Source organism: Centroberyx gerrardi, chromosome 14, assembly GCF_048128805.1.
Source record: "Centroberyx gerrardi isolate f3 chromosome 14, fCenGer3.hap1.cur.20231027, whole genome shotgun sequence".
Taxonomy (NCBI): domain Eukaryota; kingdom Metazoa; phylum Chordata; class Actinopteri; order Beryciformes; family Berycidae; genus Centroberyx; species Centroberyx gerrardi.
The window spans coordinates 28,761,846-28,788,874 of NC_136010.1; the positions used below are offsets into that span (position 1 = coordinate 28,761,846).

General features: G+C 42.0%; 1 protein-coding gene across 2 annotated transcripts; it reads right to left on the reverse strand.

Annotated features, from left to right (window-relative positions):
• Positions 1-1,756: 1,756 nt before the first annotated feature.
• atp13a2 (ATPase cation transporting 13A2) lies at positions 1,757-26,961 on the reverse strand. Of its 2 annotated transcripts, none has more exons than XM_071916663.2 (29): positions 26,861-26,961; positions 22,050-22,126; positions 21,229-21,396; positions 20,134-20,192; positions 19,929-19,995; positions 19,767-19,846; positions 18,911-18,988; positions 18,753-18,822; positions 18,449-18,583; positions 18,239-18,305; positions 16,878-17,009; positions 16,157-16,318; positions 15,921-16,031; positions 15,613-15,659; positions 14,892-15,080; positions 14,210-14,416; positions 13,167-13,277; positions 12,816-12,972; positions 12,022-12,133; positions 11,727-11,851; positions 11,435-11,613; positions 9,962-10,054; positions 9,507-9,586; positions 8,638-8,790; positions 8,440-8,536; positions 7,350-7,573; positions 6,812-6,963; positions 6,342-6,514; positions 1,757-2,118 (listed from the first exon to the last, which is right to left on the reverse strand). In XM_071916663.2, the coding sequence occupies exons 1-29, from the start codon at positions 26,871-26,873 to the stop codon at positions 1,951-1,953; spliced, it is 3,486 nt and encodes a 1,161-aa protein (XP_071772764.1). In that variant the 5' UTR covers positions 26,874-26,961; the 3' UTR covers positions 1,757-1,950. The 2 variants fall into 2 exon arrangements, with proteins under 2 accessions (XP_071772764.1, XP_071772765.1); XM_071916664.2 differs by lacking the exon at positions 26,861-26,961 and adding an exon at positions 23,331-23,434.
• Positions 26,962-27,029: the final 68 nt, after the last annotated feature.

Below are 27,029 nucleotides of genomic sequence, written 5' to 3' on the forward strand. Positions count from 1 at the left end.
TTCAGGATCTAAAACATCAGTGGTAAACGTCAGGTTTTGGTGTCAGTCCCTCAGAATCAAAGAGCGAGGGCTTCTTTCTAGAGCTGCCATTTTGCACCAAGAGACGTTCAACAATCATACAGGGAGCAATACATCATAGAAGAGGCAGCGATGTGGCTTCCTGGTGGATCAGTAGTCTAAGGTGCATACCATGTAACTGTGATGTGCTGGGTTCAAATGACCCAGGATCTTTGTCGCTTGTCATCCGCAGACTTTCCTGTCTCTGATACGGGCAAAAAAAGACAGAAAAAATGAAGAGATAAAATAATCACATTTTTTAAATCACAAAATAACTCCTGAAATGCATTGAAAAACACAGATTGATGATATCCAACAGTAGTCTCCAGGGTGGATTTTTCAATTTAACTGTTAAACTGGTGAAACAGGTGAAAATAGTGTGTCCAGTTCCTGCTTTTGTCACACAATCCTTCTGTGTTGAAGGAACATAATCTTCTCTTCATTTGTGGCCACAACATGTAGTATGTGTTTCAGAGGTGGTGCTTATTTCATGAAATTTTGTGAGGCTGCCTTGTCCTCCCATCATGCAAGGAGTTTCATCTGATGAGGCACAGGTATCTCACTCATGTTGTCAAAGCGCCGGAGTTATGTTATAATCAAAACTACGAGGATATACTGACTCCTGTACTTATCTTTAAAACTGGCTGCCATGACAGCAGACGAGCCCACACAAAAGTATGTGCTAATGATGACATCCAGGAGCAATAGCAACATGAATATACACAGAGTGCACCAAAAATGCATAGATAACAGCATCATTTTAATTGCCAAGACAGGGTGGACAGAAGATAACACTCTACGTTCTGTATACTGAAGTTATGCTTCTGTATACAAGACTGAGATGAATGAAATGAGCATTTGACAACATACATTCCTGAGTCTGAAGTACACAGACATTGTAAGTAGTGCAAGATTGTGCATAAACCAAGGACTCCAAAGCTTGTGGGGATTTGCAGAGGGACCGGCAGACCAACAGACCAGCACTCCTTAAGCAAGGGTTTTGAAGCAGATAGATGTAGGATGTAGGATCTGTGGCAATTCTTCCTGCATCTTTCTTCACCCTGGTACCATGCAGTTCCTTGATAAAGGCCAGCTGACCAGCAGTGCAGACAACTTTCTGGAGCTTGTCTGTGGAACAGGAGGACACCAGATTGTGATTGAGGATGCTTTTGATTTTTGATCTATAAAAAAGGACCATAATTGGATTGTGAGAAGTTGTTTCCTCACTTGCTACAGGAAGAATATCCTCTTGAATACTGGGTGTAGGCAGTGAGCATCTTTGATCTGCTAATACAGTCGGTTTCCCCACTATTTCCAAAACCTGTATGGCATGCTGAAATTGCAGCCAGTTACACTTTAATAGTGTAGGAGGCTTTTCCATTATCCAGTAGTCCATGCACAAATAATAAAACCACTGGCACAACACACTGGAAAGGCACTGTCTGTTCTACCATTCCTCAAATGCACATCCTTTACATTGATCCTGGGAATGAGGCTCTAGCATTCTGAAGGGTTGCAGTGATATTCTGGGATGTGGGTGGGAACTCAGATGTGTACCCCATAGTGAGATAGAAAATCAATGTTTGAAAGAGAACTTAGTATGATTTGAATGGAAAGTGCAGTATTTAACATCCCTAGGGATACACTTATGTGCCAGACCTTAATTCAATAGATAATATGAATCCCTTCCAAACACACACAGTATACAAAATAGTCTTTATTAATAACATTAGGCCATGTTTTCATGGTGTTGCACTGTTGGTGGACACCACCGTAGCAATGCAGCACTGAAGCCTTGCTGTGTTTGGTTGAGTTGTGGATGTGGCTCAGACATCTGTGGCATTTTCTGGCTGGGGTGAGCAGCACACTGTCCAACAGAGCGGCATGCAGATGCTAGCTCAGGCCAATGACTGTGTACTGTGTGGAGGAGAGGGCTTGGTTAAGGGGCGGCCATGTTGGGGAGTCAGACAGGACGAGGTCCAGGCGCTTGTACTGCTTCTTGGACGGGCGGTTCCCTCGAAGCAAACAAAGACAGCTCAGGATACCTTGGTCTATCAGCACCTGGGTGAGAACAGCAATTGTGCAATTAACAAAGGCTTTAAGGAAAACAGAGTTTTTGGGAGATCGGCCTCTTGGTCAAGTTGTGTATTAAGTGATGAGAACATAGACACCAAAATCATCCATACATCCCCGGTAGATCCTTGGCTCCTCTGCTCCATGCTAACACTTTAACATACACTATGTTGAGTGATAGTAGGTGACTAGCATTATCTCAAAACTGAGAAAATAGGAACTTGTAGTAGCTCTAAAGCTAAATGGTAAGTAATCTTAAATTATGTTAAGTCTGGCAGTTTTGTGAAGGAGTTTGGTAAAATTTAAAGGAAATATACAAAAATATCATAATGTTTTATCCCGAGCGCCCCTGGAACCGGGGGCAGCTGAGCCATCTTGCAGCAAACGCCATCTAAGGGCATGTTAACATGTAGCAACATATTCATGTGGCATACCCACTTAACGGGAAGAAGCTCGGCTAAAAGCCCATGATAACCATTTTTACCTAAACGAAACACAATTCCAACACCAAGCAACTACATAAGCACGTAGCAAAAACACGCTAACGGTGCATGCGCGCATAGGTGGCGCTAGCGATTTTGCTACTTCATGCTACCCGCACAATCCTACTATCCTACTTCCTACTATCCTACTATCCTACTATAAATGAAGAAATCTCTGTCCGTCTGTCTGTCCGCATCCATTTTGCTCCTCAACGGGTTGGCCGATCAATCTGAAACTGCACATGGCCATTGAGCATTGGCATAGGCAGGGACTGACGGAGCTGATTTTTCCATTTTCACAAATTTACGCTGTTTATGCACCTTTTTGACAAGTCTGCGCGGAGTTGTGGCACGCGCATCCCCGGAAGTCTGCACGTAGTTGTGGCGCGTGCATCCCCGGGTAGGGACTAGTTTACCCCAACATCCATATATTGTTACTTGTCTGTTTGGAGTTACGTTTTAAAAACTAGGCCAGTGAATGAATATATTTCTTTTTCTTCCACATTTGGTTCCACAGTGATGATGATGATGATGATTATGAGCCATCTCCATCGACCGCTTCTGCACCAGCATCTGCCCCTCCCCCTCAGCCACAGCCACGGCCATCAACACCTACCCCCACCTCTCAGCCACAGCAAGGCCGCTCCACTCGACGCGCTTCTGCTCCAGCATCTCCCCCTCCCCTCAGCCACAGCCATCAACACCTACCCCCACCTCTCAGCCATCAACATCCCCCCCCCCCTCATCGGACTCAGACTCACCTGAAGAAATGCAACCCAAAAGAAAAAGGAAAGCGTCATACAAATCGGCAAATCCTAAGAAGCGTGGTCGAGGTGGGTCTGCCACTTCCAAGAGTGAGAGAGGAAGAGGAGGAAGAAAGGTGGCACAACAGAGAGGAGAAAGACAAAAGACCAGACCCACTCAGATTCATGCCAGCCAGGGTCCCTGGCCCCACATTTGACACCACCGCATCATGGTCTCCCCTTTCTCTTTTCCAGCTGTTTTTTAGCGCTTCTGTAGTCCGTAGTCTCATTGACAACACCAATGCCACGCCGTCAAGAGATTACAGGCTGGAAGGAAGTTTGTTTGGAAAGTGCTGACGGTGAGCGATTTTTATATTTTCATGGCCATTATAATTTTCTCAGGCCATGTAAATGTTCATCAGAGATCGGACTACTGGAGAAGGGAATGGCCATATAACTTCCGCTTCCCCAGTGAAAAAATGAATGGCTTTGAAGCCATCTTGTGGTTGCTGCACCTGAGCAACCCAAAAGAAGATGAGGACAACGACCGCAAGAGGAACACTGCCGAATATGACAGACTCTTCAAAATCAAGCCCCTGTACACTGACATAGTGTCTGCCTGCCAAGCACATTTCCAGCCATATAAAAACATCTCCATAGATGAAAGGATGGTGGCGTCCAAGGCCCGCATCAGTATGAAGCAGTACATGAAGGACAAGCCCACAAAGTGAGGGTACAAACTGTTTGTGCTTGCGGACGCCTCAACAGCCTATACATGGATTTTTTTTGTGTACACGGGTAAGAGTGTGTTAACCACAGGCCAGGGTCTGAGCTACTCCTCAGTAATGGACCTTATGCCATTTCCTCTGCTCGGTGGGGGCTACACACTCTTCGTGGACAATTTTTACACCAGCCCTGCCCTCTTTGAGGATTTGTCCAACAAAAACATCAGTTGTTGTGGGACCATTAGGAAGAATCATATTGGTTTTCCAAAGACTGAGCAGAATGACTTACCCAAAAAGGCTGAGAGGGGAGATTTGCGGTGGATAAGGAAAGACAAACTCCTGTTTGTGAAGTGGATGGACACCCGTGAAGTGACCATGTGCTCTACAGTGCATGAAGCCTTCAGTGGACATACTGTCAAACGAAAAGTGAAAGAGGCTGGTGTGTGGCAGACTAAGACTGTACCTGTTCCCGACGCTGTAGCTGACTACAATCGAAGCATGGGCGGTGTGGATTTGTCCGATGCTTTGATTAGTTACTACAGTGTCCACCACAAAACCATGAAATGGTATAAGACTTTTTTTTTACCATTTTGTGGACATCGCAGTGGCGAACAGTTTCCTTCTCCACAAGGAGCTGTATAAGATAAGGAATGACCCCACCATGAGAAAGCCACACACCCAGAAGATTTTCAGGGAGAAGCTTGCTGCAGAAATGTTGGAGTTTGCTGAAGGCTCAGCACCACCACCACCCACCTGCATGCCTATGTACTATGGGGCCGATGCTTCCCAATCCAGGAGGTACTGCAGGAGGTGCCAGGATGTTGGCATCCAAAGGGTGAAGACACCTGTGTACTGCAGGAAGTACCAGGTCCCTCTGTGCCTCACTTCAAAAAATAACTGCTTCCAGGAGTGGCACGACGGAAATTAGTGTAAATATAGTTAGATGTTAGATAGATTAGTTAGATAGATGTTCAAAGTTCTTGCCAGCGTGTTGTGTTTTATCTAAAAAGTGATTGTTGTTTTTACCTGTGTTTTTACCTTTGTTTTTACAGTTTGGTTTTATTGCATGTTTCATTATATTCTCAGCTATGTAAGGTCTAATGTTTAAAATATATCTGCACCAGTTGGAGTCAAACTTCATTTCCTTTGTATGGTTTTCTTTGAATGGGAAAATGTATAGAGGTCTGGGTGAATTTTCAAAACAAGTCAAAAACAGTTGTATTTGGATGGAATGAATACCTATAGTGATATGTCAGTGAAATAAAATTAGTTTTACAGTCTGGTACCTGAGAAAGGTCAAATGGCACTGATGGTACCCAAAGGTACCCAAATGGCACCATTTGGTGGTCTGCCTGGACCGACCTCTACTAAAACCTCTCTAAAATTGCTCTGGTTCACTTTATTAGCATCTATCCTGGCACAGGTACTCATCAGATATTGGTCTACTGCTCCCTAGATGAATTGGGCTACTATCCCATAATTCCAAGGTGGTATTCACTCTAAATAATGTGTTTTTTTCAGGCGAAAATTAAAATTTACATTTTTTACTATGTTCTAGCTGAATTTACTCTGACACAGTAACATCTATATTGATTCTGACACTTCTATAGCCACAGGTGTTACCTTTCTTTTGATACCAAGATTATTCATATAGCCCTTGTAGTTGTGGAGACATACTCTATTCATTTTGGACATGTCATTTCGGGCAGGAGGCCTGAGAAATAGGCCTAGGGCTGAAGAGGTTTTTAACAACCAGGGACTAATTTCTCTGAGGAAAGGTCTCTCTTCCTAACTAAGAGACTTGGGGTGTGACTTTTGTTTGTTTTGTTGCCATAGGAAGTGAAGGTGGCGGGCAATGGGAGACTGTACAGCTAAAAATCACTTGTATGCTTAAGTGTTAGCATGCAGCTTACTGTCACTCATCATAGTGTATGCTAAAGTGTTAGCATGCAGTTTACCATCACTCAACACAGTGTTTGCTAAAGTGTTAGTATGGAGCACCAGAGTCAATGATCTACTGGGGATGATGGATGATTTTGGAGGCCAATCTCCCAAAAACTTTTTTAAAAAAAAGAAAGAAGTAAAAGCATTCCTTTAACTATCTAATCCCAAATTAACCACACCCTCAACATCTAGGCTACACAAAGGGAGACTCCCTTTAAATGTAGCCTACTCTCTGGGCAATTTGTGTAAACACATAATACCCAACTTCCCCACAGGGATTATCAATTATTAATTATTTCAGCTAATTAAATACACACCTCCATCAGGAAGCAGATGAGGAGGTTGAGGGCGGCCAGAGCGACCAGCAGCATTTTGAAGTTCATATCAGTGATGTTGTACAGTTGAAGCACTTTGCCAATGACAGGACCAGGATACAGTACCAGCCAAATCATCAGAGCAAACAGGGTCAGTAGTATACAGAGGAATACGACTGGAAAGATATAAAAAAAAAATGAAAATCAGTTCTAAGTTCTGGTACTTGGGGTCTAAAATCAGTATATATTTCAATCACAAAACAGATCTATTTCATAAAGATAGAAATCAAAGAACAGCGACATTGCAGATCATTTCTGCTAATTGTTCCATAGTAGAGACCAAATCATCCTGCGGTAAAGGGATACTGAAACATGCTTGAAAGCTGATATTTCATGGTATTCTTTTAGAACAGCATTGTGGGCCCCAGATGAACCTACAGTACAATACATAAGGGCGTTGTCTGATGACTTACAGTTGTAGTAGAGAGGTTTCTTGTGAGGGTAACCCTTGGTGACGACCACAGCCATGATGATGTACTGGAAGCCGGATAGGGCAAACACACTGGTGTCCTCCATGTTGGGCAGATTGGCTGCTCCGGACACTGTCGAATTGAGTGGAACAAACCTAAAAAAAAGAGAGACAAGGGATGAACCATTAGAAAAATAAAGTGTGTCTGCTACAGGAAGATGCACTGAAAAATGCATCTTGCCATGTTTATCTGGGCATAAATGTTTTTTTTTTTGCCACAACAAAACTTTGTAGCAGGACCCTCAAACCTTAAAGGAGTACACCGACATTTTGGCTCATTGGTCACCTTTCCCAATATGTGACAAGGAGAGGATTGGCACCAAAATCACCTCTGTGTCTCTGGTAGATAATCTACTATGCTAATTATTTAGCATAGTAGAAGCAGAGATTCTTTAGGAGTAGGACTTGACAGATTTGTTTCTTTTCACTATTCATTTGGTGATTTATTATCTGAGCAGCGAGACAATGAAGAGGGTGCTGACCAGTCCCGTGAGGTGGTGATGAAGAGAGCGGCCAGCTGGCCCAGGATGATCAGGGAGGTATGGATCAGCAGGCTGCCCAGGACGGGCAGGGCCAGCAGGCTGGCCGGGGGCCTGCGGGGGTGCAGCTCCTCACTGGGGCCTCCTTTCCCCATCACGATGGCCAGCAGGGTCACCAGGGCCATGTCGAAGAACAGGAACTGCAGGTCGCCCAGGTTGGTCTTCACCTGGGAGGACACAACGTGAAGCAACAGGTTTCACTGTGAGCTACTTAAGCATCAAAGGTGGGTGAAGAAACCGTGAAAAAGTGCCCCATCTGATCACAGCTTTAAGCAACTGTTAAGCTCAACCCTCACTTGAATCTTTCATTCATTTATGTGAGTCCTCAACAAATGTGTAACAAATAAGAATCCAGGACAGCACTCTTTCAGCACTCAGCACTTTTTAGGCAAACAAACTGAATCGGTCACTCGCAGGTGACTCTTAGTAATCAGGCTGACGCAGCAGCTTCCAGAAAATCACAATTTAGCTATACTGACAATAATAATTATTTTAGATATACTAACAACAATACTCAGAGGACATAAGGCCTAATCATAACAACACTCAGAGGACATAAAGGGAAAGGGATATGACATGATCTATTCACAGAAGAAAGGATGAATGAGGAGCAGAATGGACACTGAGAACGGTGTAGTCCGAATGGCCTCAAGATGTCGCTACAATTTATTTGTATTTATGTGCATCACAAGTCTGAGCACAAGTTCGATTTTGTTGTTAAAATCCACATTAAATGTCTCAGAAATGGAAAAACTCCAAGAATTTTTTATTTTTTTTAGACATATATCTGTTTTGTAAATGTTCAAGGGGGAAGGCATCGCGTCAGATTTCGTCTCTGACCAGCCTGCTGTACAGTATGTGATCAAGACAAACAATGAACCCACATTGTTTTGAATGGGTGGCATTCAGACTCAAGATGCACATGAATACAAATGAACGACAGTGTCATCTTGAGGCCGTTCTGGCTAGGGACAGAGCGGAGGAAGACGCCTATACTGTAAGTGTGAGTGTGATGTGCTGCACTGCTACTCACTGTGTAGAGGATGAGAACAGAGCAGAACTGAATGAGGCTGTACAGGGCCATGTATCTGAAGAGACTGAAGGAGGTGACCAGAGAACAGCGGCCCTCTCTGAACAGAAAAGAGAGAAATTCAGTTCACGAGTAATATTATTATTTGACTTGTTATTCCATGGGAGCAGTAGCCCCTCCCTGCTTCACAATCATGCTTACCTGATGAGCAGCGGTACGCAGCTGATGTCGTCCGTCTTGGAAGTGAAAGGTGAGGCCACCGAAGCCTCGGCCTCGGACAAGGAAACCCCCACATCAGCGGCTCTCAGGGCCCCGCAGTCGTTGGCCCCGTCCCCACACATCCCCACCCGGTAGCTACGGTAACAGAGAGAGAGAGGGGGTGATGGGTGAAAATAAGCATAGGGTAAGGATAGCTCTGCTGTTGAGTGTCAGGATCCGCTCCCTTCAGCTGTCAGTTATGCTTTCAACAAAAAATGTGGTCATATTTGAGTGAAATACAACTGTTATGACACTGGTACATGGATTAGAGTTAAACTGATATTTTGGTTTGCCAGTATTAGCCCCTATTTAAAATCAGATATTGGCCAGTCAGTGTTGTCCACCTCTGATATGATGCAGTTTGATTGATTACATTATTGTAGAATTGATCGATGCTACATTGGGAAGCTGAATTGATTCTAATGCAACGTTTTCATCAGATTCCACGCAAGTATATTTATGAATATGTTGTTGTTGTTATTGTTATTATCATCATCCTGGGTTTCAATGGAGAGTTTTAGTGTCCCACGGTCTAAATGTTGTTTCAGAGGCTCTTCCATCTTTACGAGAATAAAATTCTGGGGTTTTGGGATTTTTTTGCATGAAGATGGTCAAACTGGCACAAAATATCGGCTATTTCCAGCTTAAATCTAAAAATATCAGCATCAGCTTGCAAAGTCCCCAATCGGTCGAACCCTACCTTGGATCACAGAGCAAAACAAAAGATCAATCATATCCTTGTATATTGCTTGATATTACCCAATACACAGCTATGTATTCCCCATCCATCCTTTTTTTGTGTTTGAACTCACTTCAGTTTCTGCAGCTCCTTCACCAGTTGGGTTTTCTGGTCAGGAGCCATGCGCGCGTATACTGTGGCTCGCATCAACACCTACAATGACAATATAACAATATATTATAATAATTATCTTCTTCTTAATAATCAGTGTATGTAGCACTTTTCAAAACAGTCACAAAGTGCTTAACAAAAGTGACAAAAAAAAAGATAAAAATCGACATCAAAAGCAGTGAAAGCAAGGTAAGAAATATAAAAGCAAAGCAAATGTATATAATGGGTTTTACTAAGTGATTTAAAAGATTATACAACAAACAAAGTGTATCATTAGAACTGTGACTACTCCTCCAGTTGTTGCTCTAAATAAGAATGTGTTCTTGGTGTGTTTGCCTGGTTAAGTATCAGAACGGGTAAAAACTTGAGTATTATTTTGGTGATTTTTCTTCCCCTGGACTAAGAAAGATATCTCACCTTTGGCAGATACTCAGGAAAGTGGTCACAGAGGGCAGCGAAGGACTTGCCATTGATAGCCAAGTGATAGCCAATATCACTCTGGTACAGGCCCTGTGGAGAGAAGAAAAAAAGCATTTCACTCTGGTAGTATGAAAATATGTACATAATGCAGGCCATGATTATGCTTATTGTGTATAAATTATTTGCACTACTATAACTGCTTAATCACTGAAACTGACAAAAACAATCAGCCAGTCAAATGTTTTACAGTCTAGAGGACTGAATGAATCAAACAATGAAATAAGGGACATTTATAGTGCTTTGATTTCTCATCAATCAGTGAGACTTTTCATTTCTGAATCCAAAGAATACATTTTGTAACAAAGCATATACACTATGCCTGCAGATACTGTGTGAGACATACAGTACAACAAGCATCTAGGGAACCATCCCACACTGATAATCTGCATTACTGAATGAACTGCTGCAATGTGGCCTTTTCCCCTCAATAGATTTAGTTCAGACTTTGTTTGCCGACACAAGAGCGACAGGGAGCCAACCAGACTTATCTAACAAGGGCAGTAATGAGTACCATTTCTTCTCCAGCAATCACATTAAAATTCCTCACACTGCTGCAAAGTCACACAGCAAGGCAAATGTGTCAGGTTGGACAAATGTTGAGATTCAATTTCTAATCAAAGATCATGATTGCCTACGAAAAGAAAACCATGACAACTTCTTCTCAGTCTGACATCTAACAAAAGATCATCCCCTTCGATATTCATCATTTTGAGGCTGCACAATTATGGCTACAATCATAATATCAGCTACTTTCTACAATATTGCGATCACCATTATGAATCACATTATTGGTCTCAATGAACTTGGGAACTAAATTAGAGAGAGAGGATGAGGACAGGATGCTACAGCAGCCTTCAGGCACGGATACAACAGGATTTTGAGATGATTCTTGAAGTGATTAAATAGATTAGTCCTATTACTTTGAGATGCAGCAACAGCTCTAAGTCTAAAACAAAGTTCTGGTTCCTACCCAAAATATTTCCCGAGGACAAATGATGATCCCTTTTTGTAAACTCAAAACAATTCGCACTGAGGACGGATTTGCCTCTAAATCATCAGAGGGTTTATCGTCCTTCCCCAACATTTGGACTGACGAAATGCCAGATAGACAAGTCGTTAAACTCGTTTCTCATGCCAGCAACATTTGCATCTTAACTGTTTGATGAGCTCATTCATGCATGGCGTACACATGAATGGCAGATGTAAACAGAGTCAAATACATTTTATATGACGCACTCAACAGCTGAGTCTGGCCACAGTTCTCATTATGAAGAGTGGAGGAATGTCAATGGGAGAGTCTTCCCAGACTTCTAAAAAGTATTTTCACAATATTGTACAGCTAATAGCCTTTAACAGAGTCGGGAACAGTGTACTGTCGTGTGGACAAGAGTGTCTGACCGGAAGACCAACCTGAGTAACGACCTCTGCTGAGCCTTGGGAGGTGGCGGCCCCTCCATCTCCCAGGTGGAACCTCAGGGTGGGCGTGGACTGGGCGGTGTGAGGGGTGGCATGAACGAATATCACCTTCTCGTCAGACCCCACCATCCCACAACTTTTTGCAACGTTGACTGCAGTTAAAATGTTGTCCCCTAGATGTAGAAGGACAAAACAAGAGTTTGGCATGGCAGAGTTCTTCTTGAAGACATACAGGGATATATTTGCAAAGTGTTATGCTTGGATACAAATGCAAAATATCCCTCACCGGTGACCATGACACTGCGAAGGTGTGCCAGTCTCAGGGTGTTGATCACCTTGGCGCTCTCTGGCTTCACCAGGTTTTTCATCACCAGCAAGCCCAGGAACTGCATGTCTTTCTCTACCGTCCCTCTGTGGAGAGACACACAACTGCGTCAACACTCCAAAAATGCCCAGTGAGAGCCATTTTTGCAGCATCAAACCGCCAAAGTAAGTAGGAAATGCTCAGCTCTATCTCTTTCAGCCAGACAGGACTTATTAAAAGTCAACCAGAAATACAGAATGGGGTGTTAATGACTAACCGTTCAATGGTCCCCAAGTCAGTCTTCTCATCTAATGCTTTGTAGCCGAGTGCAAGCACCCTGAAGCCTTCGCTGGTTAAGTTGCGCAGTATGCTTGAGAACTGTGCCGGCACTGTAAACATTGAGCACAACATTTTCTATATACATTTAGGCTTAAAAGACACAAGCTAGAATCAATTTAATCATCTACATTTTGGGAATATTCATGCTCTTTAGGGTTTAACTTGTATATGGAGAAAAGGGCTGCAACTAATGATTATTTTCATTATCAATTAATCTATCGATTAATTTTTTGATTAATCGATTAATCATTTTATCTGTAAAATGTCAAAAATAGTAACCAAGTTACCAGAGCCCAAAGTGATTCTTAAAATAGCTTACTTACTCTGACCAGCAGTCAAACTATTCATTGTATATTGATATGAAACAGAGAAAAGTAATAAAATCTTAGCATTTGTGAAGCTTTAACCACCAAATATTTTGTATTTTTACTTGATAAATGACTAAAACGATTAATCGATTATCAAAATTATAATTTTCTGTTGATAGACTAATCAATTAATAGTTTCAGTACTAAAGGAGAATAACAGATTTTTTGGTAGTTTCTTAACTCATCACAACTCAAAAGGAAGGGCTGCTTTACTATAGTGTTTCCATACACTGCAAATGTAAACAAAGTTTTTTTTACAGCCTCAAGATATGTAACACTTAGATTGAGCTGTCACATACTGTCGGCCCTAGTATAAAAACCTCAGATGAACTTCGGAGTGAAAAACATCTTCAATCCAACTGACCAGTTTCTTTTAAGCACAGGCTAGCCACCATCTCCGGAGCTCCTTTGATGAAAGCGAGGGCGGGGTGTCCCCCGGGGGCCACCGTCACCACACTCATCCTCTGGAGGGCCGAGGAGAACGGGAAGCGCCGCACGATGGCCGCCGCCTCACTGGTGGACTGACAGGGAAGAGAAAGAGAAGAAGAGAAATTCTTGCATGACTGGAACACTCAGTCAGATATTGGTTCTTTTTTATGATTAGATGACAGTAAGAAGACAGTTTACCTAGACAACTCTTTCACTTGGACTGGACCACTGACTATATATCTTGTTTTTCAGCATTTTCACCAGTTTAATTACTAAGGACACTCACACTGCCCTCAGGCTGGAGCTGTTGTGCAGGGGGTCTCATAACAGCCAGAACTCTGTGACCTCCGAACTCTGAATCCAGCGCTGTTCGATCTCCCTCTGGCTCCTGTAGTGTCTAGAAAACGAGATACCAGGTACAGATGCGCATTACCACACTGTAAGATGGAGTTCAAATGTTATATGAGTGGGTACATGAATGGCCTGAAGGATGCACAAGCAAGATGCTAGGATTGTGTAGCGAGCTGAACAACAAAATATAAAACCTCAGCTACACTTTGTGAGCAGGTAAAGAAGAAAACTTATTATAAAACCGGAATCACAGTCTTTAGTTGTTGTAGAGCTGTTGCTGTGAATGTTCTTAATGAAATTATGAGAATATTTTGAGCATCAATTCTGCAATTAAAACATGTGGGGACTGTATTAGTCACATTATTGAAGAGGGTTGTATATGTAGACACACTCCTGCCTGCTCCTGTGAGTTTTTCACAAGTTGTAACGCCTGCCCAACATACCTTGAATTTCATGCCTTAATGCCTCATGTCTGAGCACTGCAGAAATGATGGGGAAGTTGCATAGGAGCAACAAAAATACAATGAAAGCACCTAGACTTCAATTTAGAGAAGGAAAGATTTTTTTTACCTATGGTGGAGCAGGCACATGACGATATATTCAATCCCAATTAAAAAGGTAGTCTTTTTATTTGTGGAATAGATTTTACCCACCTTTTTCTCCAGTCTTCATGATAAATTCATAATATACACCATAGTAAAGACTATCAGACTAATTTAAGTTATATGAAGATAGGGTATTTTAATGAAAAACGCTTGACTGTTTTAATGAAAATATTCCTGTTCATATTGGTGGTTGTTCGCCTGATGGAATATTATCTTTCTGTTTGTGTATATAGCTGAACAATATAGTTGAGACTAATTTAATTATTGCGTGCACATAAACGGAGTCAATATCATTGTGTCTTTACAAATTCTTTACAAAGTCATTGTCAAGTCAAATAATGAGTCACACAAACAAAGCTTCACAGCATCATACCCAGTCAGTGGACTCGATCATCTTGAGCTCCAGCGGGTCTCCGAGGGGCTGGCCTCCCAGCAGGGCCACGGTGTGGCAGCAGGCCAGGCCGGACAGCATGGGACCCGGGGGCAGGAGTCTGGGCTCTGGGACCAGCTGCGAGAAACCGGCCGCTCCGGCCTCCATCACCCCCCACACATCCAGACCCTCCTCCGTCAGAGTTCCTGTCTGGCGAGACAACAGCACAGAGAGACGCTGACATGTGCTCTGAAAGGGACTGTATGCAATACAGTGCTGATACAATATAACGCTTTTAAAAATGCAGGGAAAATGTAGTTAATATCCTCTGTAAAAAAAAAACTGGTATTCCATTTTTTCAACAATCAACTCATCACGATCACTAATTTTTACTCATGCCATTTTAAACACACTAGCTATAGCAGTAGCTTCCAATAGCCTCCACTATTCCTCATATACATTATTTCTTGAAGTCCTGATGAAACCAAATCCATAGTTTAAGTCATAACTGCATAGCCTAGCTGCTTATAGAGGCACACATTTTTGGTACACTTCATAATTCAACTTCCTGCAATATGTGTCCTTCATCAAGTCATGATGCGTTTTGAAGAATGGTGAATACAAAGTGGAATGTAACAGCTACTCCCCTCCACACATGCACTTCAGTTTCTGGGCTCCCCCTCACCTTGTCGAAGCAGAACAGCGAGACCTTGCCGCAGACATTGATGCGCGGTGGACTGATGCAGAAGACCCCCTGGCTCTTCAGCCGCCGCTGGGCGTAGATGGTGCCGGTGGTGATGGCAGCGGGCAGGGCAGGGGGCACCACAATGGTCACAATATCCAGGGTCCTGATCACCAGCTCCATCACGGTGACCTGGGGACACCGTCAACTAGTCAGTGACATTGCCTTATTTATTGCTGCCATGTAAAGTAGAGAACTAAAGCAGAAGATACATCTGTCCCTCCCTTGTCATTATACTGTATCTGTTCGGGATGGGACGATATATCGAAATTCAATATATCGCAATACAAAAAGGTGACAATACGTATCATGGGGCAGGAAAATGAATCGAGATATTAGCTTTTTTAGTAGCCGCCCATCACAGTTTCACAAGGTCTCCATCCAAATTATATTATTTGCACTTTGTAATGACATTATTAAATTGTTTTTTACATTCCAGCAAGCCAGTGCCATCGCTAGAAAGATTTGTGACTCAGAAATAAACATAATTCTGCACAGTCAGACTTTGTTGTCGTAGTCAGACTTTTATTTATTACATCGTATCGTGGTTGTATTGAATAGTGAACCCCATATAACGCATCAAATTGCATCGTGAGATAAGCATATCGTCCCATCTGTACAAAATGACATCAGGTCAATGCTGAGTAATAAAAATAACACTTACATTGGATCTTCTGAGGACCACAAAGCTGTAAATGGTGCCAATCAGAGCTGAAGCAAGAAAGAGAATATTGGGAAATGCTAATTAATGCATGCTCAATTACTGTCTGAATTATTAGGCAAAAATAGCTCTGCAGAAGCATCAAGCAGCACTACTGTAGACCTGCTTGTCATTTTACTTAGGGCTTCAGTTTTATCAGAAACAAATTTTAAGGCAACATTTTTGATGCTATTCCAGGACAAGCCCAATATCTGATTTAGCAGGACTACACAACACTGGAAAGTTTGCCTCTGGTATTGCAATACACTTACCAATACCGCCCAGGACAAGCAGGAACTTGGCAGCATCTTGGTAGAAGCGGAAGTTGATTGGCTGAGGATACAGAATGGAGCTGACCAGGTCACCTTTGGCTGTGAAAAATCCTGAGGGAGGGACACAAGCAGAAAAACCATATCTGGGTTTACATCAGAGTTCATTATGGCTTCTGACTAAAACTGGCATATGTACAGGAAAAACACAGCTGAAAGTTGTATAATTCCCCCCTCACCTGTGCTGGTGACCACAGCAACGGCTCCCCCGACTCCTGGCCCTCCCCCTTTGGCCTGGATGAGCTGAGTGCCACAGAACAGGGTGTGTCGGCGCTCGGTCTCTGCGCTGTACCTCCCCTCACCAGCCGGCAGTGGGGTTTTCAGCACCGGGACACTTTCACCTGGACACAGGAACGGAGAACAGGTTGCTATACTGACATCTCCCTGAGAAGATACTGAAGATACTGAACGACTTTGAGCGATTTCTTTTTGTCTCGGATGGAAGTTTTGGACTGTCAATTTTGGTTTCCATTTTTACATTTTGGGTAAATGTAACTCTCCCTGAACTAGGCAAAATATCCAGGATAAAATGTTTTTTTTTCATGAAGTCCTCTGTAAAAAGCCAAACCCTAAACTGCAACTGACTACTGAGAGCCTCCAGCAAGACCCACAGAGGAAACAGGCCAGAATAAGGTTTACTTTGCAGGCCTTTTTCACTGACAATCAAAAGATTATCATCAGGTAAAATACCTTGTACCTCCTAAATATCAACAGTTTTGTTTTTAGCTTGACCACCATGCATTTTTGAGGTTATCCAATGGGTTCTGAAAGGGTTTCATAGACCACAGACAACAGCACTATGAGAGGTTCCACAGTCAATAGTGATGGCCTCGACAATAGGCTGAAGTTGCCTATACACCCCATCTGTATTTTGAAGGCTCTCTGTGGCATTGTGATCACCTGTGAGCATGCTCTCGTTGACCATACACTCCCCAGCCAGCAGAGCGGCGTCGCAGGGCAGCAGCAGACCCTCCTGAGGGATGACGAGGCAGTCGCCAGGCACCAAGTCCACCGAGCTGACACACTCCTCCTCTGAGAAAACAGACTGCTGTTAAGACCCTGCCATCAAGTCCTTATAGACAGTTCTGGTTTTAACACAAAGGGACTGGATAGCTACAGTGTAATAAAAGGCTTCACCTGGCCCTCACTCAGTGAGGCATAAAAACATTTGATCATTAACATTAAACATGATTCACTTCCTAACATTTGTTCAGATTAACAACAGAGTTATAAAGGCATGTAGTAGACACTCACCTTTGGATCCAAAAATCACAAATTCCATTTTGCTTTACACTTTGTTCTAACATTGACCATGTTGTATTAATATGGTGGTCTTGCACTAGCTAACCTGATCTACCTTTCATTAGGTAGATGGTATTATTACCATCTATTTAATGAAAGACCACCAAGAAAGAAAATCAAATGAATGGACGTTTTTCATATCTTTCATATTTCTTATTTTAGGGTACAATAGTTAAGACTAAAAGTACATCTTATACCATTGCAAAACAATTGAGACAGTGCATATAGTCCAACTATAATATCCACTATTTAAGCATACTGATTTAAAATGGCTAATTGATCAATCTTTTTAAATATTAGTATGGGTGTGGACATTCAAGGTGTAGACAATTTGGGTGTAGGACTACAGGTCGATCATATAAAAGGTAACAATAAGACATTGATTGTGGTGTGCATAAAATGGCTTGTCTTGCTTTAATTGAGGATTTGGCGACACCGCTGCGCAACAGCCTCAAACCATTTTTGTATATTTCTGCCACTGCTCTGCCTCCAGACTCTCACCTACACCCAGGCTGGATTTCTTTGCTTGTTTGTTAGGGAGACAACAGTGCCATTTTCCCAGTATTTAAAGGGAAGGTTGTCACCATGGTCAACTGGGGCGTATCTTTGTTAATGATTGGCTGTGCATGAGCAAGTTGGTGATTCAGAATGTGTGGTATTTATCAAGGTAGATCACTTACAGGTGTGCGTATGCCCATTAACAAAAAACAATTTTCCTGTATGTACGAACATTCAAAATTGTATTTGTAAGAGAAAAGAGAAAATGTAGAACCTTTTCTATGCAACGTTGATAAATGAGGGCCCTGGATTTTCTGATTACAATCTGATCACCCAGGACGCATGTTAATGCCAGGTGCAAAGAGGGTCATATCAACCAAAACAACAATTTGAGATAGATCCTTTTCTAAAACCATGAGAAAATTTCATATAGGAATAAGAATACATATGGAAAAACTCACCTCCAGAGCTTCTTCGTACTGTGACAGTAGTGATTAGCTGGGCCATGCTGCGAAGAGTGGTGCTTTGCTGTGGAGTGTAAAGTACAAGGTCAAATAGGATATTTGGAATATTACCCATTACAACTGGATCTTAAATACACCTCCATTGTCTGGAGGGAAAGAAGTATGCCAACTATGGTCAGGGTAAGTAGCCTGGGTCTTTGGGCTCACCTTACGGATCTCATAGAGCGAGATACTGATGGAGAAGATAGAAATAAGAAAGATACAGGTGGCATAATAGTAATATTTATCAACCATCCACAGGGTAATGCTGAACACTTGGAACATGTAGAATGGGTTGAGGACCTAAAGAAACAGATGAAGAGAGAGACAGAAGCAAGGAGGTTCAATGGAGAATACAGCACATATTTTGCACGTTTCTTTGCAAATAACTGCTTACCAAGCATGGGTGGTAAGCGGTTGGTTTAATCTGTTCCAACACTAAATTTGCTTGCCTAATCATTTTCTATCTCACCTCCTCAACCAGCAGTTGCATGTAAGACTTCACAGGCACATCGATAAGGTTGGGCCCATAGATGTGCCTCCTGAAAGAGTTGAGGTAATGAATAAATGAGTGGCACCCTTCAAGATTAAATAACCAGTTTGTTCCTCCGTTCATTCACGCTTTCATACCTCAAGCTCTGCTCCAGGGGACTCAGGCCATTTTGGAAGCCATACAGATCGTTGCAGGTCCAGTCCTCATTGAGGAGACTGCAGACAAAGAGGGTACAAAAGGGAAAAGTTCAACTCCTACCTATATTACTTAAAACATAACTGTTTTATATACTGTTTGATATTAAGATGTTTTTTGGCCTACGAGACATAGGGGTCAATATGGCATGTTTCAAATCATGGGCAAACTCATCCTAATCGTGCTTATAATGATATATTGTTGATTTAAACAGATTTACAGTGGTTTACAGTATTGCTGATGTATGTGTAGCGGTATCAGAAAACCAAACTGTGCAAGTTTCACTTGACTAATCTCAGGCCAAAACACCAACTGAATATTGCATGTAACAAAAAATGAAGAACTATCTTCTCTATTTTTTTTTAAATGCCAACCAAACTAATGGGATGCCTGTTGTACCTCTGTGTTTCTGTGCATAATAGGGTTAGACAAATATAACAGAATACTGGTTGTTCATTCAATAGCCAGTCAGTGTCGTCCACCTTTGATATGATGGATATGGTGCAGTTTGTTAGATGCTTGTTGACTATGGGAAGCCATAGGGTTTCAATGGAGAGTTTTAGTGTCCCATGATGGTCTACATGATGTTTCGGAGGCTTTTCCACTATGACAAGAACACAATTCTGGGGGAAACACTGAATACATCTTTGGAATTTTTTGGGCTGAAAATGGTGAAATTTCAAGATTTCGAACATCAGCACAAAATTTCGGCTATCGGCAGCTTCAATCGAAAAATATCAGTGTCGACGCTGGCCTTCAAAACCCATACTGGTCAAACCCTTGTGCTTAATTCAGTACCTAACGCGACAGAAAGCGCCCTTCCTGGCCAGCCAGACGTAGCGCAGCCCTTCAAACAGGTAGTAGCGCAGCAGCGTTTTCTGAAAGACAACAGTAATCGATGTCATTCTGGGGAAGAAGATCTCTTAGCACGTCAGTTAAAACACTCTCCTCCTTCCTTACCTCCTCTTTGTGGAGCTGGACTGTATCTCTCCAGTCACGATCCTCCAGGTCTCCCACCAGCTCCATACTGAAAGGGGAGAAACTAATTAAGTAGAGTCTTCAGTCTCCTACATACAGTCTACAACCCCTTTATCACTTTTCAACAATTCTCTTAAACATAGTTTTGAAAGGTGATGCTGTGAGAAGATAGAGACACGGAGCCGACCTGCCCTCCTCCATCTCCTCTGTAAGGACCTCCACCACATACTGCTGGCCGAAACTGTCCTGAAGGAGGAGACACAAGAACACACAATATAGTTTGTAAGCATCTTATGCAGTGAATCAGAGCACAACATGGATTTTAATGGGACAAACAACACTGTTTCTCCACAAGCCATTTGTAAATGCTGTAAAAATGCATTGTCAGGATACTGGTGGATGGGGAACAAGCAAGATGAGGTATTTACCAGGGTTCGACCGATATGGGTTTTTTAAGGCTGATACCGATACCAATATTTTTAGACTGAAGTCGCTGATAGACGATATTTTGTGCTGATAGGCAATATCTTTACATCTTTAAATTTGACCATTTTCATGCAAAAAAAATTACAAAAGGGTGGAAAAGCCTCTGAAACAGCATTTAGACCATCATGGGACACTAAAATTCTCCACTGAAATCCAGACTAATTAAATTATTTTAGGGTTATCAGCTCTTTACGGACAGGGTGACCCACCATACCTACTCAATGATGGGGCAAATATCCAATATACCAATATACCAGCAAACCCATATATCGGTCTAACCCTAGTATTTACTGTCAATCTTAAAGGACTTTATCAGAGGAGTAGAGCTGCAACGATTAATCGATTAGTTGTCAACTATTAAATTGATCGCCAACTATTTTGATAATCGATTAATCGGTTTGAGTAATTTTTTAAGAAAAATAAGTCAAAATATTCTGATTCCAGCTTCTTAAATGTGAATATTTTCTGGTTTCTTTACTCCTCTATGACAGTAAACTGAATATCTTTGGGTTGTGGACAAAACAAGACATTTGAGGACGTCATCTTGGGCTTTGGGAAACACTGATCGACATTTTTCACCATTTTCTGAGATTTTATAGACCAAACAACTAATCGATTAATCGAGAAAATAATCGACAGATTAATCGACAATGAAAATAATCGTTAGTTGCAGCCCTACAGAGGAGACGTGCACGTTGTAAAGAGAAATCCGATTTGAACATGTATACATGAGAACATGAGACACATTTTAACACCCAGTGTTAAGGGGGTCATTGGAAGCTAGTTATTTTCTTACTCTTAGTAGTAGAATATCTGCCAAGGCCAGCGGGCAGGAGCTGCAGCGGGCGAGGACGGCCAGCCGCGGGCGCCAGTGAAACACAATCAGGAGAAGACCCAGGGAGAGGATGGCAGCCAGGCGACACAACCACACCCGCCAGCACACCCACCTGTACCCCTGCACGTCCTGGGAGGGTAGAGGAGGTGGACAGTCAGCTCAAAGTCATTCAGTTGTTAATTTACAACCAGCAGCTTAGCTTATCAACACCCACTTTGCATGACAAAAAGCAGTGAAGCTGCCAGATCGGAATAGTAGTGTGTTTTGCTTTCAAGAACGAAACATAGAATATAATCAAAACCATCCGTGAACGCTAACAATACACATTTTGCACGTCCGGACTCATTTCTGTTTAATTGCTAACTCCATCTGTAAATTTAACAAGGTGATAGCTATCAATGTATTTATCTCATACAATGCACATATCTCTGTTTATACTTTTCCTCCTTTTGTACATGTGATCATGTAAAATGGCTTACAGTGCATATCTTCACACCCCATCACATTTCTCTATCCAGGTTCTACTGATAAGGGATACACACACACACAAACACTTCAACCTGTAAATCTGTCAAGGAGGACACTGTATCTTTATTTATTAATTTGAAGTATTATTCACAATATGTTCGCCAACTGTCTCATTCTCTCCGCTGCGGCAATGACCCAATGTCTCCACAGGGAATTAAAGTTTGATCTGATCTGACTTAAACCCATCAGTTCTTCAGTGTATAGCCTAACCATCACTGGTCTGGTTCAGTAGAAACACTATGGAAGGTTCTTACCATGTGTGACTCAGGACTGAGAAGGGGGTCTCTTGGGCTGGGCGAGGGAAGCCCGCTCTGCGGCTCCAGCACACTACCTACAGGACATTACTCTGCATAAACATTCACATGAACTGAGCTGCACCCACAGAGTCAATATTAACAAAACACACAATGTAAAGCAGTTGTCCATGATGCAGTCTGACCCCTTGGGCATCATAAATCACATCACAAGAAAGCAACTCTGCGAGGCCCATTAAGCTTTACAATACTTCAGTGATAGTCTGGGTCAGAAAGTACAATAAAGTGTTCATGGATAAATATGTTCTCTTCCATGTGCTTCCTTTAGAAAAGCACTATAGCAATCCTATTACAGAATTGAGGATACCATGCAGTGATAGTAAAACTTCAAAATATCATCCATCTACTACAGAGAATCACATAGTAATACCACAGGAGATGAAAAATAAAAATACCATAAGGTTACCAAAAACTCACTATTGACTACCACAGACACACGTTAACTCAATGGGAATATTATGAGAATATTATAGAGATACCATAGGAGATTTAAAATATATATATATATATATGTCATAGAGCAGTGGTTCTCAACGTGGGGTCCGGGGACCACCAGGGGTCCTTGAGGGCGTTCCAGGGGGTCCCCAGCAAATTGCTGAATTATTAAACTTCACCATTATTTCATTTACAAGAAGTTAACACTGTTAGAGAATGTAGAAGAATGACTGTTTTGATCATAGTTTCACTGTTATCTCTCTAACTACAATACAGATAGTCATGGAGTTCTGGACAAAATCATATCTAACAATAAAAACATTCTCAGATTTGGGTCTGAGAGACAAAATCTCATCAAATGGGGGTCCGTGGCTCTAATGTGTGCAAAATTAGGGTCCTTGATATGAAAAAGGTTGAGAATCACTGTCATAGAGTATAAAACGGTCACTTTAAACTCACTACTGAGTACCACGGAAACACTAGAAGTCTCTATAGAAATACTGTAGGGATTCCAGAGGAGATAAAGTATCATAAGTTCACTACTATAAGTTCACTATAAACTCACTATTGAGTACCACAGAGTCCCTATAGGAATATTATAGGAATGTTATGGTGATACCATAGGAGATAAAAATACCATAAAGTACCGTAAAGTGGGTTATGTTTGTTTGTTTACCCAAAAACTCGCTTATCGCTTCCGCTTCTAAAGATTTCGTGTTCCCGAAAACCTCATAACAAAACACACTTCATTTATATTAAAATACATTTAAGAAGAAGCCTGCTTACCATCAACTCCAGACCGCAAACCTAAGCTCAACGTTTCCCGAAATTGTCATCATAAAGTGGGCTAATTTCGACGGCTGCGAGTGGAATTCCCACCTGTTAGCGTTACCTGTCGGTCCGCACGAGCCACTCCACCTGCTTACGTTTCCTCCTACTGTCAATGCGTCTATTTTCGGACAGCTATAGCCTCTAACTGGCTTCTTTCTTCTTTTTTTATTGGAAAGTGGACCACGGCTCACCACAAACAGTGAACCCACAGTATTTAAACAGGCTTAGCGATGCATGCGCCCAGATTCCCATTTCGTCAATGAGAAAGGAGAAGTAACGCCAGGAAAAAGGCTAAAACAATAACAGGCGTTAGCCGCAACTGGGCTTAGCTTCACGTCCGACAATGGAACCGAGGTGACTAGGAGTTTTGGTTTTACATCAGTAAACGTCCATTACATGGCAAATAGACGTAGGATACGTACACCAACGAGAAGATAAATAGTTTTACATCTAGGCTACTTTCATATTGGTAGTCAGTGGTCACGATTATCATATTGACAAGCTGGGAAAGCTGGCATCGTTATCGCACAAAGGAAGACAGGCTACAGTATAAGATTGTTAAACGTGTCATTTTATCTTTTCCACCAGCAGTAAGGGCAATTTTTAATTCTGTAATTCTGTCTGAGAAGCAAACAAATTATAGGCCATCAGAATTTTCATTAAGTTGCAGTACTATGCATGTGCTTGTATTAATCATGCGAGTTTATTATCAAGGCTGATTGTAAAAAGCAGTGGGTTCTTTGCCAAAGCACTGGCTTGCTTTGCCATAACTAGGCCATTGCCCAACAAAAGCAACCCAAAATATCAGGTTACACATCAGGTTTGCACACAAACCCCAGTAGTTTTTGAACACGGTTTCAAGCCATCCTTCCTGGTTCACTATGCGTTAGACTATTTAGACTGGGACACATCTTAAACTTCCCTTTTAAAGAGCAACCCATTCCTTATTTCACAATAAGACTACAATGTAGCAGCCCCTGTTGCCTAAACAGTCAGTTACAATAAACTAGTATTGATTTCCAACTGGTTTCAAGTAACCAATCCATTCACATGCCACAGCTAAACAGACCCCAAAGCAGGAATTGCAGACATGTGAAAGTCATCATTATGCCACTAGTAAATCATCCTTCTCAACCAAAGATAAGTGACTCTGCTTAGATGGCAACCTGCATTTTCAGGAGAAGACTACTTTTAACAAGGTCAGTGTAGAAATTATAGTCCTAAAAATATGACCTTATAAATCCTGCACTGCCCCATGAGCTGTGGACCAGCATGAGAAATCCCATCAGTTTCATCTTGAAACTGAGCCTTGCAGAGGGCAAACTTGCCAGCATTTCAAAGCACACTAAAGGAAGTGACTCTGCTAAAAACCACCAGACACAAGACAGTCATCTGAGCTGAAGAGGCAAAAACCACCCAGTAGATTGACATGAACCTCAAGAAACTGTCTGACACCAGTTTAGTCCACACGCTATGTCAAGGTCAGCAGCCTGCACATTCTCTTTTGTTTGGTGGGCCTGAGTGACACCTGACTGTATTAAACTATGGTCTTTGTAACGTTAAGAAATGTGTAATGCTAATATTGTTGTGGTTGTCACTGATATTATTATCATTATTTGTAGTAGCAGTATTAGTAGCAGTAGTAGTAGTATTAGCAGTAAATTTCTCATGTTGTTGCTGTTTAAAAAAAGTCAGAAAAAGTCAATTGGTTAAAAACAACTTTCTCTGGTTTTAGATTAAAAATGGCAGTTTGGAAATAGGTCTGTAGTTACTGAGTTTAGATAGGTCAAGGCTAGGTTTCTTCAGGAGAGGTTGGACTACTGCATGTTTAAAGGTGGAGGGGAAAATTCCAGTGGCCAAAGGAGCTATTTATTATTTCCAAAATACTGGAATCAGCTGTGTCGAAGACCTCCTCGAGGAACTTTGCTGGACCACATCTAGGAGACATCTCTTCATACGACATACAGTTTCCTTGAGATGAAATGGAAACAGGATTGAAATGGTTTAGAGAGGCGTTGTTTCTCTGAGTAGCTAATAAGACGGGAGGGGTCGGGAGGGGAGATGGCGAGCATCTCCACCTTTTTGTTAAAAAATAAGAGGAACGGGCAATGGGGCAGAGACATCTGGACTCAGCCAGGTTTCAGTAACCACGAAAAAGTCTAGTTTTTTAGAGATAATGAAGTCATTACAGATAAAGGACTGGTTACTTAAGGATATCACATTAAGTAGGCCAAAGCTGATGGATACTGAAACGTGGATGGAAAGAGTTCCTGGTTGCAGGGGAATGTAACCCAGATTCCTAGTGTTAATGACCACAGGGCGAGGCTCTGAGGGTGCAGCCGAGTGTCTAAGGCAGGAGAAGATCTTATCTATGGGAAATTCCTTTAAAGGGGGTATTGAATAGGAAAATATATCTCGCACCACATCAGCTTGTCAGGAGTGGAGGCAGGACACCAGGTTCTCCGACACCATCTGAGCACCTCTCCTGTTTGGATGGAGGCCATCCCTCTTTAGAAAGATATGACATAGGGGAAGATGTATGTCATGGATCATAGAGCGGCTTCACCAGTGTGGAGGTGGTTGAATATCACAGCCGGGGTGTCTGAATGGGCGGGGTAGGCAAGAAAAGTTGGTGGAAGAAGAGGAGGAATACTAGTAGTAGTAGTAGTGGTAGCCGTAGCAGTATCAATACTGTAGTAATAGCACTGGCAGTAGTATTAGCAGCATAGCATAAACAATGAGACCATATTAGCCTCAAAGTGCACCTTGCTGATTAGTTGCCAATGATTTTGCATGTACTGTCAGCCCTTTGACTGTATACATGGCATGAAGTGTTTAGATTTTAAATTGCACATTAAAAGCAAAGAGGGCTTTTACAATCTCATTAATCTCTCATTCTCATTAATTGATCATTTATTGTCATACTGCCTATATTTAATAATTTTGGTTGGGTTTTTTTATCTTTGTCTGAGAATGTTCTACTGCCGTTATTTTGCAAACCCTGAAAGATGCTGTTGAGCTCTGGTGTTGTAATTGTCGGTTGCATTATGTTTACATACCCCATTTGCTCTATTCTTATTTACTGTATATTCTATTTTCTTTGACGTGTCCTATTACTATTTGCTGCTGCTACAACCCAAGTTCAACCGTTTTATTGTTATCTTAGTTGAAGGTAAACCCATCTAAACTCTGTTTAACCAGTTTTGTATTTGCAGAATATAGTTAACCCATCTTTTGAAAGCCAAAGCCAAGAGAAACTGGTAAAGTTTATAGATGAACTGACAAGCAGCTCGCTCTGTGAATACACAAACAACATTACTGCCACCAAAACCTGTTGTCAGTGATAAAGAGACAGCCCTATGCACTGTCAGCTAGCTCCTTATCAACCGCTGGCTGGCTTTAGCTAGTAAACACACCATACTGTGTAAACTGTCTGCTGTCAGGAGGGGAGGGAGCGTTACTTATTAGCCGCCAAACACACTTACCACGCCTGTCCATCCTCCGGTCACGGTGACAGCCTCCTCTACAACATTTTACACCATATTTAAACGCAGTTCAACTCAACCCAGACATAAGGGGCTCTTTCAAATGCTGAGTCCGCTACGATATGCATATCATGCGACTGTATGTGTTTCTACGGGAAGTCGCGTGGTC

What these genes read in the sequence shown, in the direction of transcription:
- atp13a2 (XM_071916663.2), bottom strand. An exon ending in TGGTCCTCAGAAGATCCAAT is followed by an intron (nt 15,081 to 15,612) that starts GTAAGTGTTATT and finishes CGGTGTCCCCAG; the next exon opens with GTCACCGTGATGGAGCTGGT. An exon ending in GACTTGGGGACCATTGAACG is followed by an intron (nt 11,852 to 12,021) that starts GTTAGTCATTAA and finishes GTCTCTCCACAG; the next exon opens with AGGGACGGTAGAGAAAGACA.